Here is an 18,942-nt window from a genome sequence, read left to right on the forward strand (position 1 = left end):
CATGTAAAATGTCAAGTAGATTATAATATGAAACTAGGCGCCGTAAATTAAATTATTCAGAGTAGGCTATATATTTAATATTTTAACTCCCTTTTTACAATATTCAATTATTCCCGTGAGAATCCCAAACAGTGAGCATCGATTTTTTGTTCGTTATATATTGGTAGTAGTTTATTTAATAATTCCAAAAGTTTAAATCGAATGTATTATCTTTTTATTTGATTTTTACGCTAATATCACAAAAATAATATATAAAACTAAAAATATAAAAATATGTAATATAAAACCGAAACCAAGTGAACATAAATACATTTATGTGTGATGTATTGAAATACACCGATCTTGTAGTGCCTAAATTAAATAAATATGCAAAACAAGCAGTGGCTAAAATGCAAAATATTAAAAAATTAACGGTGGTCGGGGGATATAAAATAATTTAAATTTAGACCTAAACTAAATTAAAAAAAAGCATGGTAATTAATAAAACGTACTCCTCTCTTGTCTCAAACAAAGCTGCCGAATATATCGTTAAGGCTTAAGTCTAAATTAATTGGGCGCGGGTTGACAATTTAAGGATCCTTTTTTGGCTAGTCTATATAAATAGTGATTATTCGATTATTTCGTACGTGTGTATATATGTTAAATACGTTTAGATTATTGTTATTATTTCTGCCCTACTCCGAGCAGTAGCCGATTCCTAGTGGGTTCCAGATATATATGTCAGTGGGCGGTGAGGACTAGTTTGTGTTGCAAGTGGTGGCTTTGGTGGCATATTTGTTGCTGGACTACTGTTGCTAGTTTACTTGGACCAGTGGGGAAACAAAAATCGAGTTACGTATTACAATATCAAGAGGGTTAACAAATCTTAAACAGATATGGCAAGGTTCTTGTGCACACGGCCAACAAAAATCGTAAATTCGAATACCTAAATAATGCTATTTGAGCGCCAAATTCGGGTTATCTTCAAGTCGCACCTGCTGCTGTGCCATTCTTTTTGTCAATACTTGATGGAACATATGCACTTCCAATAGAAACCAACATTTAAAAACATACAATTTGTTAAATCCTAGGGAAACGATCAACTTACTCCTAAGAATTTAAAGGAAATATAACAATACTGTTTACGGACATTTGAGACATTTCCAGTTTTGAGATTCACAGATACGGTTCGTTTTGATTCGAATTCGCTTGCGTAAGGAACTGAGGAGTTGTCACAGCGCAGGCGCGACTCTAGTCGTCATAAATCGGATCGATATCCGATTTCGAGTCCTCTAGATTCCGTTTCCAGAATCGAAACTCATAAACAGACGACCGCTGGGCTCTCAAAAATTGTATAAGCAAGTAGTCCTAAAGCATAACTATCAACTAATTTGGTATGTAAAGTCTTTCTGTCTTTTTCGGGGCGAGGAAACGCGAGATGAGCGGGACACATTTGGTCCACTAGCAACAGCAGAGACAGCATCATCATCACAAACTCCTGACCATACTCACTCAACGGATATGAAAATGAATACCGATACGTATTCACGTTCGGATTCGGAATCGGTTTTGGATTTGGATACTCTTCTACTCTCGGTCTTTCTCGTTCTCGTTCTCGTTCCTCGTCTTTGCATGTTGGGGAAGCATCTAAACGTTGGCTAAGCTGGGCGGGGATCACTGGCTGTTGATGGAGAAGGAGGAGGGATGGATAACTCCTGGCCGCGGTGGTCACTCTAAGGATATGCAATTCATTGCATAATATTCTCGGGTGCTCGGGTTGGGGTACAGTGGATCTGTAGATCGGTGTCATAGGTGCGGTTAAGTTATTCGGGTGTAGATTATTCTGCTTCTTGATAAAATACTTGAAGAGGCTCCTGCCCCTCTTTAGTTACGGTAGAATCTGCTTCTTGGGTTTTTTTAACTCAGCATCTTCGTCGCGCTTAATCTCGGTGTATCGCTCGCCCTTCAAGGATACTATCTTATTGTCCCGGTAGCGGACCAGCTTTCGCGGTTCCATTTTCGGCACCACCGGCTTGTACTCGCGTTGGGTGGCGTTCTTGTCCACATATGAGTACCTAAAAGGATTATAATATAAGAATTCCTTTCTCAAAGGATAAACCAAATCTTATAATCGATCTCACCTAGCAATTATACGGTTCTTAAGTTCATTATCGTCTACAACCACATTTTTCTTGATATATCCAGTGCTGGACTTGTCAGTTAGACTCTGGTTGGTCTCCTGGCGATGTAAAAGGATCTGAGTGGCGCTATCGATGTCTCCCTTAGAAATAGCGATGCAGTGCTTAATCTGTGAATGCATTTTAGCAATTAATAATAATTAGGTTGAAATATATATGGAGTTAACCTCAACGTAAGCCGTATCAGGAAACATTTCCTGCAACACCTCAGCCTCGTCCAAGAAGTAATCGCAAGTTGAGCTGGAGCTGTCAGTGGAGCCTCCATCGCTGGTCTCCGACAAATGCTGAGAGCGTTTTCCTCCTCCACTGCCGCTGCTGCTGCTATTCGAGGAAAGTTCATCCTTTTCGGAAGTTGAAGAGTTCCTGGCACGCAGCTTAGACTCCGGAATAATGCTTGAGAGGCTCAGCGAACTGCAAGTAAAACGAAGAATGTTGAATCTTTAAGTATTCCTCTTTTACAGGAAAAATTTATAATGGAAAATTATAATATAAATCCATACATTTGCCGGAAATTGTAAATTTGTAAATTTACATTAAGGTTATAAGGAAACTGAAGAACCGAACTGCCGTACAATTAAGAGGTATTGTGTACAATTTATTAATCAAAACCCTTGTAAAACCCACTTGAGAGACAAGTTAATAGCGTCATGGTTTCCTTGGTTCTTCTCCATCTCGGTGAGCTCGCTAGCCAGTTTGTAGATCCACTCGCAGATAACGCCCTGGTCGATGGTAGAGATCTCCTCGAAATAGGCGCCCATCATCTCAACAAATCCCTCGACATCGAAACATGGATCCTGGGAGGCCTCCTCCAAAATAGAGATGATGTACGATAGAACAATTTCATCAACCACGCTGAAATCGGCACCCGGAATATGGCCACTGATGAACTGAACCAGGCTGCGCTTGACCATTTCGTGCTGCTTCTCCAGGTTGGTCATTTTAACTATATTTGTATATTAGTTCTCGAAGTATCTTTCGGTGGAATTGGCAAACAACGGTCTCCCCCAATTTAAGCAACACAAAACTCTGGAATTCAACAAATGGGGGCTTCCCCGGGCTCTCTATTATATTTCTATGGACTTCGCAAAAGTAATTCCGGCTTAGTTCGCGAAAAAATCGATTTTAAACAGTTTCGGTTTGGGAGCTGCGCCTTTCTTTTGCTTTTTCGCTGCTTCTATATATTTATATGTTTATATCGGACTATCGATATTTGTTAAAAATAAATCGTAATTTTTAAAACACTGTTTTTGGAGCTTTGCAACACTGTTTTTCAACCATTGCAGCACTCAACAGGGGATCCCCTCTTTCAGTGGCGCCAAAAGTACTAATTTTTTCAAATTTTTAATTTTTTTTAAATAACAATCGTTCCGGTCAATAATTAAAAATAAATTCAAAGGTATGGCTGGCTCGGATTGCATTTGACATTATAAATGGTGTAAGTCGCGTATAAGTCAAAATTCTACTTAAAAAATATTCATGTGAGTTCATGTAAATTTATAACAACAATTTATTAATTTTAATAATTATAAAAAGTTATTTCTCTAACAGCTTTATTTTTATTTTTGATCATTTTTTTTTTTACATTTTTGTAGCATTTTTTGCTAGTTTATTAACAAGAGTTATATAAAATTTTTGATCAAAAACGTGTTTAATGTTTCCCAAAAACATTCGGCTCCGATGAACCTCCTACTGCAGCAACACTTAGTTCCTCGAGAAGTTCATTCGACTGACGTCTATTTTGTTTCGGATTTGAATAGACAAGGTTCTCGTTTTCATTGTTGTTGGGTCTGGAATGTAAGTTGGTATCTCCAGAATCGGTGTCCATCCGATTTAGATTTAACTCCACTCCTGGAACACAATTTCTACTTAGCAAAGAGCGTTGGAGCTGTGTCAAGCATCTAGAAATGAGTAATTTTAATAAGTTCATTTTAAAATGAATTCGAAAAGCCAGTAAATCCGTTACAGCTTACCGCTCCAGCCTGCGATCGCTGCTCCAATCCTGCAAATCATAGAGATCCGAAAAACTGAGCTCGTTGCTCCGATGCAAGTGGCCGTTGCCCAGAAGCGGTGAGCCAGTATTAAGCGCCCGTTTTCCATTGGTCCAACCCCTGGAGTACTGAAACGTCTGACCCATGCAGGCCATGGACAGGGTAAACAGGAAGAGCGGGAGCAACATGAGACGCAACATGTTCCCGATTCTGGTTAAGGTTTCGCGGCACTGAACTATCCGGCAGTAGAATGATTTAAATGTGTTCTGCTCCCAATAAAATTCCAGCAACTTCTGAGCTTCGGATGCTTCTGCACAGCTTTTATACCAATTTGAATGGCCAGGATGCGTGATGTCTTCGTGCCTGTATATGTGTTGCGATGCCCCCGGGAACACACACTTACGCAGATTAACCAGGATTATTAGCACCCAATTGTTTCAAGGCGGCTGTTGGCTTCCACAGACAACCACGCCCACTCCTACTCCCACTCCCGCCAAAGGAGCCAGCTGGCTGCTCAAACTGAATGCATTTACTGATTGGAAAACTACCAGTATTCCGAGGAAAAGGGGTAGATGAAAGTAAAAAGCTTTCGCAAAAAAAAAATAATAAAATGAAATGCTCCAAAAAGTAATTTACTAGCATTGCCAGAGGGTTTGATGGGTCCAGATTGAGCTTTGACTTTAATTTTTCATCTCAGGATTTACCAAAAATAAACATTGTAAAAATAGATTTATTTAAATATGTATGTACTTATGTACCTACACACAGCAGTACTTTATTACCTCTTAATTAGAAAAAACGCAAGAAAAGAAAATTAATGTTTATAAACATTCATGAACAAGTTTTAATTATCTTCTAGTATAACAAATCTAATTTAAATGCAATGAATAAATAGTTTATTGGGAGGAATTTTTCAGGTCCTTTTACTAAAGGAGTAAGCGAAAAAATTATTCGAATTTAATAATCTAAGGGGATTCTAGAAAGAGAGTTTATGAAACTTTTACCTAAACGGTTCCTAAATTGTCTGCCTTTAAATAATCTGAATTTTATATTCTTCAGTAAACTATAATCATAAATGAATCTCGAGAAACAAAAATATAATATTTTAAATACTTATCGTCAAATAGTACAAATAATTGAAATGGAAATAAAATTTATTTTTCTTTTGATGTCCTATTGATTTTATTTAAAGTTAAGCATAAATCACATGAAAATGTGAAAGATACATGTATGTACTTAATATTTTTTTATAATAAATTACAAATACGAGTGCCATTTGAATTTAATTTATTATGAAATACAGTGTGCTAAGATTGCTACTTGGATAAAAACATTAAAATTTTAATAATTTTTTAAAATTTTCTTTATTTGCAAAACTAGGGTTTAATTTTTATAGTTAATATACAATATTTCACAATTTTCGTTAGCATTTATTGCTAGTTTCATAAACAATCATTCAATATCGTTGTGGTTTCCATGTCTACTGTTTTCCATATACATTGGTTTCAGGTAAAATTCTTCCAGTTGTTTTAAATTCTTCGAAAATGTCATTTGTTTGTTGATTACGATTCGGGTTGGAAATTGAGTAAAGAACATGGTCGATATTATTGTTATTGAGTCTGGATTTCAAGTTGATATCACCAGAATCGGTGTCCACCCGTTTTAAACTCAAGCCCTCTCCAGGGTTCCGATTAATCAATGATTTCTGAAGTTTTGACAGGCATCTGAAAGAAATTATAAATGATTTAGTAATTTTAAGATAGTATAAATTTAAATTAAAAAAATTAGTTTACATTTGTAGCCAGCGATCGCTCTTCCCATCGGGCATATCGTCGAGATCAGAAAACCCCAACTCGTTAATCCGATGGAAGTATCCGTTTGTTATCAGTGGCGAAACAGGATGCAGGGCCCGCTTTCCATTGGTCCAGCCCCTGGAGTACTGAAACGTCTGACCCATGCATGCCACGGATAGGCTGAGCAGGAAGAGTGGAAGCAACAGGAGACGCATCATAGTTCCGGTAGTGTATCTGGGTAGTGTATCCCAACACTCTGTTCTTCTCAAACTTTCAGCAACTTCTGAGCATCTGTTGCTCCTGCACAGCTTTTATATTGATGTCGATACCAAGGATGCCTGATGTCTTCGAGCCTGTCTGTGTGCTGGGATGCCCCGGGAAATCACGCTTACGCAGATTACCCGGGATTATTAGCACCCGATTGTTTCAAGGCAGTGGCTTCCACCCACATAAAATTGCCGCCCACACCCACCACGAGAGGCAGATGGCTGCTCAAACTGAATGCATTTACTGATTGGAAAACTACCACTTTTCGGTGGGAGAGAGGGTAACAAAATTGAAGGCTTATACTAAAATAGCTTCGACACGAATAAAAGTAATTTGCGGCCATTGCCAGAGGTTATTTAGCATTATCATTTTTAGTGGATTTTCCTAAAATAAACCTTCTTTACCTAAATATACCTCTGGGCACAGCTCTTTAGTAAATAAAATGACAGAAAAAAAGTGGTTCGTTAGTACGATTTTTATTTTCACAGAAATCACACTTATATAATTAATATTTATGGAAAAAGATCAAATTTATTTCGTAAATATACATAATAACTGACTTTTATTAAATTAGAGACTAGTTATTTCGCTATCGGGAACGTTGGCTCCATTAGAGCCATTGGCACCATTGCGTTCCAGCTCAACGGAGTTCTTCTGCTCCTTTGCCTTTCGGCGACGCAGCAAGAAATAGCACAGCCTATAAATAATACATTATAAATTACGTTCAATTAATAATATTAATGTTGGAAACTTACACAAAGACCAAGACATTGGGAATGTAAAAGATTTCGCCAAACAGCCAAATGGCACCTGGGAATGAATCGACAGTGCTCTTGTAGATTTCACTGAAAATGGGCGGGAAAATGAACTGGGCAATCGGCTCACTGATGCCAAAGATCGAGTACATTTTGCCTGAAAGGTAAGCAATTAAATAAATGTTTATTAATGCCCTTAAACAGAAACTGTATATCAACTTACTCAACTCGTCGCCATCAACAATGCTGGATCCAATGGTCTTGATGGCAATCACTCGCAAACTGACAAACATATCCACCACTCCGGCCACATAAAATGATGAAGTAGTGCCAGCAAAAGCCTGAAAAATCATACACATTACTATTTTAGAATTATTAAAACTTTTAAAGAACTTACAAACAGAACACGGGAGCAGACAATGGACAAGGCGGATAAAATTCCGATCATGGAGTCGGAAACCTTTAGCAGTTTACTAAGAATGGCGGTACCAATAAAGGTGCCCACCAGAGCCGCTCCACTGGACAAGGTTAGATAGATACTGAAGTCGTTGCCGTTCCAGGCCAGCTTCTTCAGTGTGAACCTGTACCAGTAATCGTTCTCTCCGGAAACGGGACCCACGGTTAAGAAGTAGGCACACAAAAGCAGGATGAGCAGAAGGCGTCCATTATTGGGTCGTTTTACAATAGGAAATCTGATGCAGTCCAAGACCAATGTAGGATCAAATAGTTCCTTGAAAAGAGATTTTTTCGGTGGCACAACCTCGACTTTGGGTTCCATTTGCGGGGTCAACTGGAAGTTAACATTCTTGTTGGCCTGCAACTCATCCAGGTTAGTGGTCTCATAAGCCATATTCTCGGCACCCTGCTTGGGCGGCAAGGTGGAGGGCAGTGGAGGAGGCTCATTCGTTTGAGAGTCCACAGATTTGGGTGTTGACTTCACCTCTTTTACAAAGAAGATAATGTAGGTTATGGCAATGATTTGGAACACGATTGCAGAGGCAAATGAACCTATAAAGATTTTATTGAATATAAATATTTTAAAGTAAACCCATCGTACTCACCAGTGTATCCCAAGGTACTGAACAGTAGACCACTTATCGGTTGCCCTATGAAGGGGACTCCCGTGACGAACATGGCAAAGATTCCAAAACGGAATACACGATCCTCCTCCGGAGTTGCTATGGTGATGTAACTGTAAATGGCCATCAAACAGAAGGTTAATCCGCCAAAGAGGGCAGGCACAATAGCCTCACAATAGGCTCCAAACTCCATGGGTAGTGAGTCGAAAAATATCGATGAGATAATCTGACCTAAGATATTTTAATGTTAAAATAACTATATTAGGTAGAGATAAAAGTAATACTCACATGTAAAGGACAAAGCCTCGCCCACAATTGGCAGAATCATGCAGGGCTTTCTTTTGTTGTAGCGATCGGCCCATCCTCCAGCAAAAAGAAGGACAATCAATGGGAAAATGGCAGCTGATAAGAAAATAATAAAAATATTAGGTAATTAATTATTTATTTCTCTATAAGTTTTTCGATGAAATGAAAGTCAAGAAAGTCAATTACTGACTTATATTTCTCAAATTTAACATTTAAATTACTATTAATATTCTAAGGATCCAAAAAACATTTTTAAAATACTCTGAAAATAAGACTATAAAGAATATTTTTAAAAAATAATAAAAACATAAATCCATTTCCAGAATCTTTTATCAAAGTGAGAATTATTTTTCATTAAGCGTAAATTTATTTAGCTGCATTTAAAAATCCTCCATTGTTTTTGTTTATAATTAAACACGCTAATCGAGTTTCAAGACTTCGCTAAACCGACTGTTTTAAAAATGCATAGATGTTTTGCGAAAAAAAATAACTTGTTCTTCGGGCGAGAACTTGTTATCATTGTCAAATAAAAAGATGATTTTTTTTCACTAAATAGAATTCTTTATATGAACGATAAAAATTCTTGTCATGTAATGGATGACATTATTCGTCAATTATTTGAAGCCTCAATTATCAAACTGTGATGCAATGCATTTTAATAAACTTGTTGCATAAGTAATGAGACATGGAATCTTTCGAACCGGATTTCTGCAAAGCATCTTCATGAATGTGTCGAATTCGGATGCCGCTTTTGCTGGATTTGGAATTTTAATTTATTATCTATGGCTCGGATGAATTTCTCGCCTTGGCAATGACAATGGCAGTGAACCCACGAAAGTCGCTCGAGACGAATCCAATGTAAAGAACAGGTTTGAGGCTATTACGACTAGGCTAAGGCCTTTAGTTGCGGCTCCAAATTAATCACCCGGCACTATGTATAATGGGGGAATTTCGTTGGCTCCTAAAGACACACATAAGTCCAAGCCAGCGATCATGAGTGAGTCAATTAAAGACGGTAATTAGATGTTCGGATAACTGCTAATTTTCGACGACATCCATCAAAAGACATTGATTCTGAGCAAACAAAAAATTACACAGAGAAAAAGTAATCACGGGGGCGCTTTTTAAAGGAAATAAATTAATTTTACTTAAAAGAAGCATTCAATTTTTAAACCTTTCAAAATTTTATAGTTGTCTATAAATTTTATTCGAAAACTAGTCAGATTAATAAACCCAAAAGTCAAGTTTCAAGTTTGACTTTATGTTCTTCCTTATGCTCAAAATTTATAAATAACTATATGCTTTTAAAAAATACTGGATTTGCGAAAATAAATCTTTCGAAAACAAGAAAATTTATCCGAAATTTATTGAAGTTTATTTAAGATTTTAAAGAATCTTGTACAATATTATTTTTGGAGTGTACACATGCCTCAGATCCCAAGGGTTAGGCGAGACTTAATATGCAGAGGAGTTAAAATCCAAAAAGAATTCGAGTTTAATTTAAGCACAAACCTGAAATTTAAGCAATGCTAATGCCAAACACCAAACGCGTATATTTAATGAACGACTCGTGTTATTTATACATATATGATATATATGACTCTACCCATTGGAGCTCGTTTTCCGGAGACATCTGATGCTAGGATCTGGGCCTCCAGTTCCGCCTTGCAAACCGTATAGTTGAATCCAGTGGCGCCAATCACAAGGTCAGCCAGATCCGGAGTGGCTCCCTGGGTGGTGTTGGCGAAATCAAAGTCGTCGCACTCGATTCCCACCTCCGATTTATCCAGCATTGTGTCACAGACCACCTTATTGTAACCGAGATTCACCCGGCAAGCTTTGTCTAAGGGAAAATTCTGCATAGCCACCGCATTGAAAACCGATGCCATAAAGTAGAAAAAGAAGAAGGGCTCGATCACCAGATAGTGGCGATAGCGCCATAATTTCTGGAAGTAATTAAGCTTGGGTTCTGGAGTCTGGTCCGTCCCGTTGCCAGCTGCATCTTGCGACCTTGGCTTTGCCATTTTTTTGCCTTTTTGCAATTTTTTATTTATTTTTTTATTATTGAGTCGGGTTCTTAACACATCTCAGCGATTTGATCAACACGTCGCGACGAGTTCTAAGCTCAAACTAAACTTGGTGGCGGTTCTGGAGCCGGCCAGGTCCGATCAAATGGCAAAAAGCGAACCGATTGATACGCACAAGAAACTTGTTCAATCATTTCTTCGTCTCTTTGGGGGTTTTGTTTTTGTCATCTTCGATTAGCTTAGAACAATGATAAATATGCGAAAATGTCAATGGGGCTCGTACTGAGGAATTTGTTTGCGTTCCATCGAATTTCATCTCCTGCTCTCTGATAACTACAGTAGATATTCAATAGTAGTTTTCCAGAAGACATTATGACCTTATTTTTTCAAAGAGAGTATGCTTTTCATGCAACAAGTTTACATTTATAATAGTAGGTGATGTGTAGGTTTCAGTTATTGAATAATACGAATTTTGTAGGCCGGAGTCCCCCTAAACAAGCATCTACTGTAATTCATTGATTCATTTGCAACTGCTGGCCGGTTGTTGTTGCATTGAGCAGCAATCAAGTATTGAGCACTAACAGTTGAGACATTTTTGCGGCTCAATGCCAAACCTGAACAGAGAATCTCTCACACCTCGGGAAACACTATCCAGAGTATTATATTACAAAATGCCTTTATATTGATTTGTTTACTTTCTGGTTTCAATTAAATGTGTCTAGATGAGTTTTCTTTTTAAACCAAAAATATTATTTGCATGGATTTCGTTTTATTGGAGGTCAGGGTTACAGATCTTTGTGGCTGTTTCTCCAGGATTTTGTTTTATCAATGAAGGTTAGGGCCAAGTTATCTACAATTACATGCCTTATGGCCATTGGAATCTACTCGGTCCACCGGTGGGTGCAGTTCTGATTAGTGCATACATAGTACAGTCTCATCTCCTCCTCAGCACGTCGTGTTTGAGCCTGGAAGAAGACCGCCTCGCGGTGAGAGCACTTCGGGCAAGCGTGATCCTCAGTCCGTGGCAGCGTGGGATCCGATATCACATCCGGCACAATGTGCGTCAGCTCGTCGATTTCGTGCATGATTTTGTTCACGTAGATGCAGTTTGAGTCTGCCTCCTGTTTGTAGTCACAGTTCCTGCAGGCGTACAGCAGGATTTTGTTATCTTTGTCCTCTTTGGGGTACAGCATGTTGTTGCACTCCTGACAGAAGCGAATGCCAACGAAACCGGGTCCTTCCGTGTGCGAGGCGTCAAAGGTGGCGGTCATGGTGACTAGATGCAACAATTGTTTGTCATTACCAACATATATTAACAAATATTTAACTAATTTACCTGTTTTGCAAAAGCGGCGTAAACAAACGAAATGTCAAGCAGAGTTGGAAAACTACTTTTCAAGACTGTAAATGATTTCTAACACTTAATTTGGTATTTTTTGTGGTATATTTTGGCGATGTGGCAACCTAAGAACCAAAACAATATTATCAATAATATTCGGCACGTTGTTATTGATCGTGGTCGAAAACTGAGGACATGGAGATCCGCAACAACGATCCTGGCGCCGTGCAATATGGAAACTTTATGAATTATTATCAGTTTAATTCAGCAACTGAACGTGTGAAGCTATTGCCGGATAAGGACGTTTGGCTAAGTAATGGGGACTCGTTGGATGAAAGCTCCTATCTTGTCTTGGACGTCGGGTGCAACTGTGGAGATTTCACCCAGCTTCTGCACAAATATTTGGAGGAGTGCCTGAAAAGACCTGTAAGGATTCTCGGAGTGGACATAGACGCGCGGCTGATTCAACGCGCCACGGATGTGAACGAACTTCACGAAAATATAAATTACTCCTGCGTGGATGTTTTGGACGAGACTGCTTTCGGACAGGTTACACAGTACCTGGAGCAGTACAATCGACAACAGTTCGACGCTGTGTGTTGCTACTCTATCACAATGTGGATTCACCTAAACCACCATGATGAGGGTCTGAAACTATTTCTTCGGAAGATGTCCTGTTTGGCTGAGCTTTTAGTTATAGAGCCTCAACCGTGGAAATGTTATCAAAGCGCTGAGAGAAGGCTTAAGCGTACAGGTGAAGTATTCCCACTCTTCCTGGAGCTCAAGTGGCGTTCAGACGTGGAAAAACAGATTGAGAAATACTGTGAAGAAACTTTGAATAGGAGAAAAATATTTGAGTCCACACCTACCAAGTGGCAGAGAAGAATCTGCTTTTATAGATAGCAGAATATGTGAATAAGTTTAGTACATTTAAATATAATAAAATAAATTACAAAGATATTGTATTTTTTTTTAACTGAGCGGATGCTTTTCAAAATTTTTATAATTGTAATTACAAACTTTATATGCAACACAGATGGCGCTGCGAAATAGGTTTCTCTTGGGTCACACTATTCCGATGATCGATAGCGATGCTGTTTTATCGACACTTATCGAAGCGATCCCACCTCTAAAAGAGAGGCAGCCAGTGTCGTGTTGGAATTTTAAAGCATAAAATTAGGTAAAATTAATTGTTTTGTTTGGTTTCCGATTTGTAAACATAAACACGACCATGCTACGTAAATTGCCAGTGTTTCTCTAAATCCTCTGATTCGTTGGCTGTTTTGTGGGAACAGCTGCGGTGACTAGGCAAATGGCTTGGGAGCGATCACCAGAGAAACGAACAAGCCGAAAAGATAAGAAAAAGTGAAATTGCAATGGAATTGGTCGGTGGGCGCATCCTGCGGCTCTACAAAAAATAGTGTAAACATATTGTAAAAGTATGCAACATATTACCAAGTGTGTCGGAATTAATTTCAACCCTTAAATAAGTTTTTTCGCTGCTAGAGAGTTCTCTATTCGTCAACGAGATCACCCACTCGCTGCCGCCATTTTTCTCACGGAGCTGTTTTTAGGCGTTGCTGACGCTGGCAAAATCAAATTTTCAATAAGTCACGTGCCTAAAAGTAGGCTATCCCAGGGTTAATTGATCCTTGAAATATATCCAGTTCAGATTCAATATATTGATTGTCTTTCACCTGCAGGTACCAACGGGCACCATGAGCGCCGCGAAGGAGGGTAAGGAGAAGAAGCCTGTTGCCACTGTGGTGAAGATCGTGGAAGTTGAGTCTGTTTCGCCGTCAAAGGACAAGCGCCCCACCCGCATGAAGCTCCTGAACAATGTCTCCGCAAGTTCGCCCCAAACGTCCCCCCCAAAGACGGACAAACGAAGTGGCCCTAAAGGATCACGCATTAAAATACTCAACGAGGATGTGTTGGTCGCACCGAAAGTTGAGAAGAGGCGTTCCACGAAACCTACCAGCCCTGGGGCCACCGCCACCTCGACAGTGAAGATCCTTAACGAAAAGAGGATAGTGCCAGCTGAGGACACTGCGCTTGAAACTACCAAGATTAAAATTTCTCCGCCGAAGAGGAACAAGATGGATCATTATGTACTGCAGCCTGTAAAAGTGGAAAATAACAAGTCTGCCAGCCAAGCTACAGCTGGCGCAACCGGAGAAGACGAAGACACCATCGCCTTTATACTGGGGGACGACGATGAAGTGGTGCCCGCATCCACAAGCCGTTCGAATGGTCAGGAGATATTGGTGACAGAAGAGGAGGAGGAAGAGGAAGAGGATGACTTGGACGAAGAGGGCGATTCACCTGGCGGAAGCAACAAGAATTCCGGCCACAAGGCCGTCAAGGAGATCGTGGAGCACGTGTGTGGCAAGTGCTACAAAACCTTCCGCAGGCTAATGAGTTTAAAGAAGCACTTGGAGTTCTGCCGCTACGACAGCGGCTATCATTTGCGCAAGGCTGAAATGCTGAAGAATTTGGAGAAAATCGAAAAGGACGCGATTGTCTTGGAGAAGAAGGACATATGCTTCTGCTGCTGCGAAAGCTACGATACTTTTCACGTAAGCACATTCGTATAGCGTGATTCTTTATCCCGATACTAATGAGATTTATTTAACAGCTGGGACACATCAACTGCCCCGACTGCCCCAAATCGTTCAAGACACAGACCAGCTACGAGCGGCACATCTTCATCACTCATTCGGAGTTTAGCGACTATCCATGCTCTATTTGTAATGCCAACCTTCGCAGCGAGGCCTTGTTGAAGCTGCACGAGGAGCAGCACAAATCACGGGGCAAGCCCTACGCCTGCAAGATCTGCGGCAAGGACTTCACGCGCTCCTATCACCTGAAGCGCCACCAAAAGTATTCTTCCTGCTCAGCAAACGAAAACGACACTATGAGCTGCAAGGTGTGCGACCGGGTTTTCTACCGATTGGATAATTTGCGATCGCACTTGAAACACCATCTGGGAACTCAGGTGGTCAAGAAACCGGAATACATGTGTCACGTCTGCAAGAACTGTTTCTACAGCCTGTCAACGCTCAAGTAAGTGCTTTGCTTCCAAAAAACTAAAAATAAAATTAAAAAACTCTTCAATATATCCTTTCAGCATACATATCCGCACACACACTGGCGAGAAACCCTTTGATTGTGATTTGTGCGACAAAAAATTCTCCGCTTTGGTAGCTCTCAAGAAGCATCGGCGCTATCATACTGGAGAGAAACCTTACAGCTGCACTGTCGTATGTTTTAAAAGTTCTAACGACATAAATAGTTAAATTTATTAAGTAATTTCGGTATCCTTGCAGTGCAACCAAGCCTTTGCCGTCAAGGAAGTGCTTAATCGGCACATGAAACGACACACTGGCGAGCGACCGCATAAATGCGAAGAATGTGGCAAAAGCTTCATTCAGGCCACTCAGCTGCGAACTCATTCCAAAACTCACATTCGTCCCTTCGCCTGCGATATGTGCGAAGAGAAGTTTAAGACCGAGAAACAGTAAGAAGAAAACAAAGCAATTTCCAAACGAAGTAAAATAAATATAACTAATAAAATCCTTTCACGTTTCTTAGACTCGAACGCCACGTTAAAGAACATTCTCGCCAAAAGCGCGCCGTATTTTCTTGCACTGAGTGCAAGCGTCATTTCCGCAACACTGCTCAGCTTAAGCAGCACATGGATGCCGGTGACCACTCTGGTAAGATTCTCTTTAAATGTTTTAAACAAAATGATTTAATATTTTTAATGAAACCCTTAGAAAAATCGGGAGAAAAACCACAGCGTGCCAAACGGTCTTCCACCAAGGTATTGGAGCGCACGGATTGCGCCATTTGCGACAAGAACTTCGACAGCAGCGAAACTTTGCGTAAGCACATTCGCTCTGTCCATGAGTGCGATCCAGATGACATCTTTGGCATTCAACCGCCGTCTGCCAAGCGCGCCAAAATCAACAAAATACCAAAGGTTGATGAGGAGGAGGAGGAGGAGGTGGTACCAGTGGCACTGAATGCATCATCGGGTTCCCTGATTTCCAGCCAAACAGACGACAATGGTGTCGTGGTGCGGGAGTTTTTGGTGGACGAAGGCGATGGCACTGCTCAGACTATTACTTTGGAAAACGAAACCTATACCATTCTCCCATTGGATGGAGAAATCGCGGCAGAGCAAATAACTGATGAAGGTGTCAAAGTGGAGGGACAAAAGACGCCGCCCAAGAAGTCCCCGGTCGTTAAGAAAGAGAAGCGAAAGTCCTTGGGTGCTAGCTTGGCTGCAGCAATTGCTGATAACATCGAAGTACCGCCAGTCGAGGAAGACTTTGAGGGTGAAGTTCTGACCGAAGAGGATCTAAAACTGAAAGAAAACATTGCTAAGCTGATTGACATGCTGGTGGATCCGCCGATCTTGAAGAAATACGGCTGGCCAAACGCCCCCGAGGAAATGGTGCTCTGCAAGGTGATCGAAAATTGTGGCTACGATCTGAACAAGGGCGCCGAAAACTACGCCGAACTGGACTACGGCAGCAGGATGAGGGAATACTGCAAGCTATTGTTCACTGTGGTCATTCACAACGATTCCATCAAGTCCCTGCTCAACAACTTTCCAATTGACGATGTGATTGAATATGTGTTGGGGGATGAGGACCAGGACGAGGACGGCGCTGACAAGGAGAAGGAAATTGAGGGAAAAACTCGTCCTAAAGCTGCATCATCGAAAAAGGAAGACGGAAAGGTTTTAAAAGCATGACGGAATATGAAATATGGCATCTAACTAGGCATTATTTTCAAGTTCAATATTCTTAAAAGCGACGCAACATTTCTTACAAAAATAACTCAAACTTGTTGGTTTCAGTTTAAACACTAAGTGACCTTAAAAGAGAAACTTTGCTTTTGTTATTTAATACATCGTTATCTTGAACGCATTTCCAAATTTTTCATTATCCCAAAAAAAGAAGCTAAACCAACAGTTTGAATATCGAAGATATTTTGATATTATACACATTAATATTTACTGAATTGAGAAATGTACGCCATGCAGACTATGCATGTATTATTTTTTATAAAACTTATTAAATTTACAAGAAACCAGTCCATAATTCTTCACTGTTCCATCAGCATTTTAAGGATGCGGGCATTGTTTTGCTGGATCCTGTGACGGCTCTCGTCTATTAGCTCTCGGTACTCGGCAATGCTGGCTTGGATCTGCTGCAGCTGGTGCTTCAAGGGCTCTGTCGCGGACGCCGTGAGACTCCGTTCCTTTTTCAGTTCCATCGATGCCTGGGTGTAGGTGTCCCGCCACATGGTCAGCTCCAGTTGCATTGCATCCACGTCTTCCGGAACAAAGTCCAGTAGTTTTCCCATCGGATTTATGGCCTTTGTGAGGCTCTGGATAGTGTCGCGGAGATCGTTTACCTGGCGAGCGGAACTTTGACGGGTGGTGGCACTCTGGGGAGGTTCTATCTCGGGATTTTGGTGAACCAGCTCCTTTTGGGTCTCGAGGATTTGCTGGACCAACCGGCCCTGGGCGTCCACTTGTCCCTCTAAGGGGGCTTCTTCTGGCCCCTTGCCTTCGATAATGTCATGGGAGTTGGCGTCTTCAATGATCACAAGGTTTTCCCCGTCATCATCCAGGTCGCCGAAGGTTTCCAGCTTCACATTAATGCCCGACATCTTGACCTGGTCGTTGGGCTGAAGCACAATCTCCACATTGCGGCGTCGCGGAGCTCCGGGACGAGCTGAAGCTGGTCGGGCCGATGGCGGTCTAAGTGAAGTTCTAGGTCGCTGATTTGAATCCTTGGAGTTATCCCGGGAAAGAGGAATTTCCCGTTTAGTCTCGTTGTTGCCATTATTGTTTTTAGTTTCGGTAGGAGGACTTGACTCTATTGGTGGCGCAGTCGGTTCTTGATGAACCTCTGGCTGGTTACTCTCATTACCATTTGGGTCGGCTTGCCGTTGGCTGCCACTGGACCGACGACTCTTGGTGGAGGAGGCGGAACTGCGGCGCTGAGCAGAGGATTTACGGCTTTCGGGCTCAGCAGGTGGAGCTAGGGCAGCAGGATCTGGTATCTGGGCAGGTTCAGCCACTGCCTCTTTGGTAATTTTCGCAGGAGATAGCTCTTTATTTGTTACTTCCACTGGTGGGTGGTCAAGTGGTGCTTCAGGAGCTGCTTTCTTGATTATTTGTTCCTCCGCGGGTGCTATGGGTAGGCTGGAATTTTCAGTGGATGTTTCCTTTTTGACTTTGGACTTTTGCTTGACGGGTGATGGGGTCTTCTGCTTTGAGCTCTGCCGGCTCAGTTTCGGGTCAGTTCCTCCAGCTCCACTCTTGGCCTTCTTTTGAGAGACCTTATCCGTGGGCGAGGAGCGGGAAGTTTGCTCCGTGGCCTTGCGCAGTTTTTGCTCCTGCGGCGATATGCGTTTTTCCTTAGGCTTCTTTGGATCCTCCTCCTTGCCAGCGGGCGATGGATTCTTACTAGATGGATCCTTCGACTTTGTGGCTTTCACCGGCTTACTATGAGCTCCTACAACCTGATCTACGGCACTCTTCCAATCGAGATTCTTCTCCGCTACACTGGCCATTGCTTGGAGTAGTTCATTGGTGAGCTCCGGCTCCTGGCCAGCCACTATTTTAGAGGTGCGGACTTTAAGCTCCAGTTTAGTGGTCAGTTCTGTGGGAAATCAATCAAATTTAAATACTATAGGTTGTTAGGATAGTCATCAAGAAAGCTAAACTCACTGACAACATCGATCATCTTCTGGAGAAACCTTATTTTGTCCTCTCTATCGGATATGTTCTCGAACTGCTGCTCTTCCGGCAGGTATAGACCTTCGAACTTGCCCGTTTGCTTGATGAACTACACAGAAAGGAGTCTCAGGTTGGGGTCTCAGGGGTGGGTTTTCAAGGAGCGCTTACAGCCACTTACATTGTTAAAAACATCCATTAGGAAGCGAAAGGGAGGCTTCCTGAGTAGCTTCTCCGTGAGAGGAGGCTTCTTGATGTATTTTCCTAGGACCTGCTGGGTCACCAGGATAATTGACTCCACATCTTGGTTCGCCATGTTCGAGTCCCTTCTATTTACTGATATAATGAAATAGTTTCTGTTTGTTTGCACCCTGGGTAGTGGTTGAGTTGCCTTGGCAACCAGCTGGACTTCATTCTTTTGACCAAGAGTTGTAATTGGGTCAAGGATATG

The 18,942-nt window shown here is 41.2% G+C and overlaps 8 protein-coding genes across 9 annotated transcripts; 2 read left to right on the forward strand and 6 right to left on the reverse strand.

Annotated features, from left to right (window-relative positions):
• Positions 1–197: 197 nt before the first annotated feature.
• LOC6498964 (CUE domain-containing protein 2) lies at positions 198–3,374 on the reverse strand. The gene is made up of 4 exons (XM_001955563.4): positions 2,802–3,374; positions 2,345–2,588; positions 2,121–2,287; positions 198–2,054 (listed from the first exon to the last, which is right to left on the reverse strand). The coding sequence occupies exons 1-4, from the start codon at positions 3,113–3,115 to the stop codon at positions 1,868–1,870; spliced, it is 912 nt and encodes a 303-aa protein (XP_001955599.1). The 5' UTR covers positions 3,116–3,374; the 3' UTR covers positions 198–1,867.
• Positions 3,375–3,689: 315 nt separating this feature from the next.
• LOC6498963 (pro-corazonin) lies at positions 3,690–4,486 on the reverse strand. Its single transcript, XM_001955564.4, has 2 exons — positions 4,148–4,486; positions 3,690–4,075 (listed from the first exon to the last, which is right to left on the reverse strand). The coding sequence occupies exons 1-2, from the start codon at positions 4,363–4,365 to the stop codon at positions 3,826–3,828; spliced, it is 468 nt and encodes a 155-aa protein (XP_001955600.1). The 5' UTR covers positions 4,366–4,486; the 3' UTR covers positions 3,690–3,825.
• An 844-nt stretch (positions 4,487–5,330) lies between these two features.
• Positions 5,331–6,273, reverse strand: LOC6498962 (pro-corazonin). Its single transcript, XM_001955565.4, has 2 exons — positions 5,959–6,273; positions 5,331–5,889 (listed from the first exon to the last, which is right to left on the reverse strand). The coding sequence occupies exons 1-2, from the start codon at positions 6,174–6,176 to the stop codon at positions 5,646–5,648; spliced, it is 462 nt and encodes a 153-aa protein (XP_001955601.2). The 5' UTR covers positions 6,177–6,273; the 3' UTR covers positions 5,331–5,645.
• Positions 6,274–6,730: 457 nt separating this feature from the next.
• LOC6498961 lies at positions 6,731–11,046 on the reverse strand. The gene is made up of 7 exons (XM_001955566.4): positions 9,972–11,046; positions 8,348–8,461; positions 8,042–8,290; positions 7,378–7,988; positions 7,204–7,321; positions 6,981–7,137; positions 6,731–6,922 (listed from the first exon to the last, which is right to left on the reverse strand). The coding sequence occupies exons 1-7, from the start codon at positions 10,387–10,389 to the stop codon at positions 6,796–6,798; spliced, it is 1,794 nt and encodes a 597-aa protein (XP_001955602.1). The 5' UTR covers positions 10,390–11,046; the 3' UTR covers positions 6,731–6,795.
• A 95-nt stretch (positions 11,047–11,141) lies between these two features.
• Positions 11,142–11,848, reverse strand: LOC6498960 (DNA-directed RNA polymerase II subunit RPB9). The gene is made up of 2 exons (XM_001955567.4): positions 11,729–11,848; positions 11,142–11,668 (listed from the first exon to the last, which is right to left on the reverse strand). Exon 2 carries the CDS (start codon positions 11,661–11,663, stop codon positions 11,274–11,276), a length of 390 nt encoding a protein of 129 aa, XP_001955603.1. The 5' UTR covers positions 11,664–11,668; positions 11,729–11,848; the 3' UTR covers positions 11,142–11,273.
• LOC6501615 (probable RNA methyltransferase CG11342) lies at positions 11,837–12,691 on the forward strand. The gene has a single exon (XM_001955568.3). The coding sequence runs from the start codon at positions 11,927–11,929 to the stop codon at positions 12,632–12,634; it is 708 nt and encodes a 235-aa protein (XP_001955604.1). The 5' UTR covers positions 11,837–11,926; the 3' UTR covers positions 12,635–12,691.
• Positions 12,692–12,806: 115 nt separating this feature from the next.
• On the forward strand, positions 12,807–16,838 carry LOC6508273 (protein suppressor of hairy wing-like). 2 transcript variants are annotated; one of them, XM_014911633.3, is made up of 7 exons: positions 12,807–12,911; positions 13,435–14,310; positions 14,370–14,797; positions 14,862–14,994; positions 15,061–15,251; positions 15,326–15,450; positions 15,511–16,838. In XM_014911633.3, exons 2-7 carry the CDS (start codon positions 13,450–13,452, stop codon positions 16,494–16,496), a joined length of 2,724 nt encoding a protein of 907 aa, XP_014767119.1. In that variant the 5' UTR covers positions 12,807–12,911; positions 13,435–13,449; the 3' UTR covers positions 16,497–16,838. The 2 variants fall into 2 exon arrangements, with proteins under 2 accessions (XP_014767119.1, XP_001955605.1); XM_001955569.4 differs by lacking the exon at positions 12,807–12,911 and adding an exon at positions 12,953–13,356.
• On the reverse strand, positions 16,839–18,864 carry LOC6498959 (TRAF3-interacting protein 1). The gene is made up of 3 exons (XM_001955570.4): positions 18,673–18,864; positions 18,486–18,603; positions 16,839–18,417 (listed from the first exon to the last, which is right to left on the reverse strand). Exons 1-3 carry the CDS (start codon positions 18,805–18,807, stop codon positions 16,850–16,852), a joined length of 1,821 nt encoding a protein of 606 aa, XP_001955606.1. The 5' UTR covers positions 18,808–18,864; the 3' UTR covers positions 16,839–16,849.
• Between the last annotated feature and the right edge of the window lie 78 nt (positions 18,865–18,942).

Source organism: Drosophila ananassae, chromosome 2L (genome assembly GCF_017639315.1).
Source record: "Drosophila ananassae strain 14024-0371.13 chromosome 2L, ASM1763931v2, whole genome shotgun sequence".
NCBI lineage: Eukaryota > Metazoa > Arthropoda > Insecta > Diptera > Drosophilidae > Drosophila > Drosophila ananassae.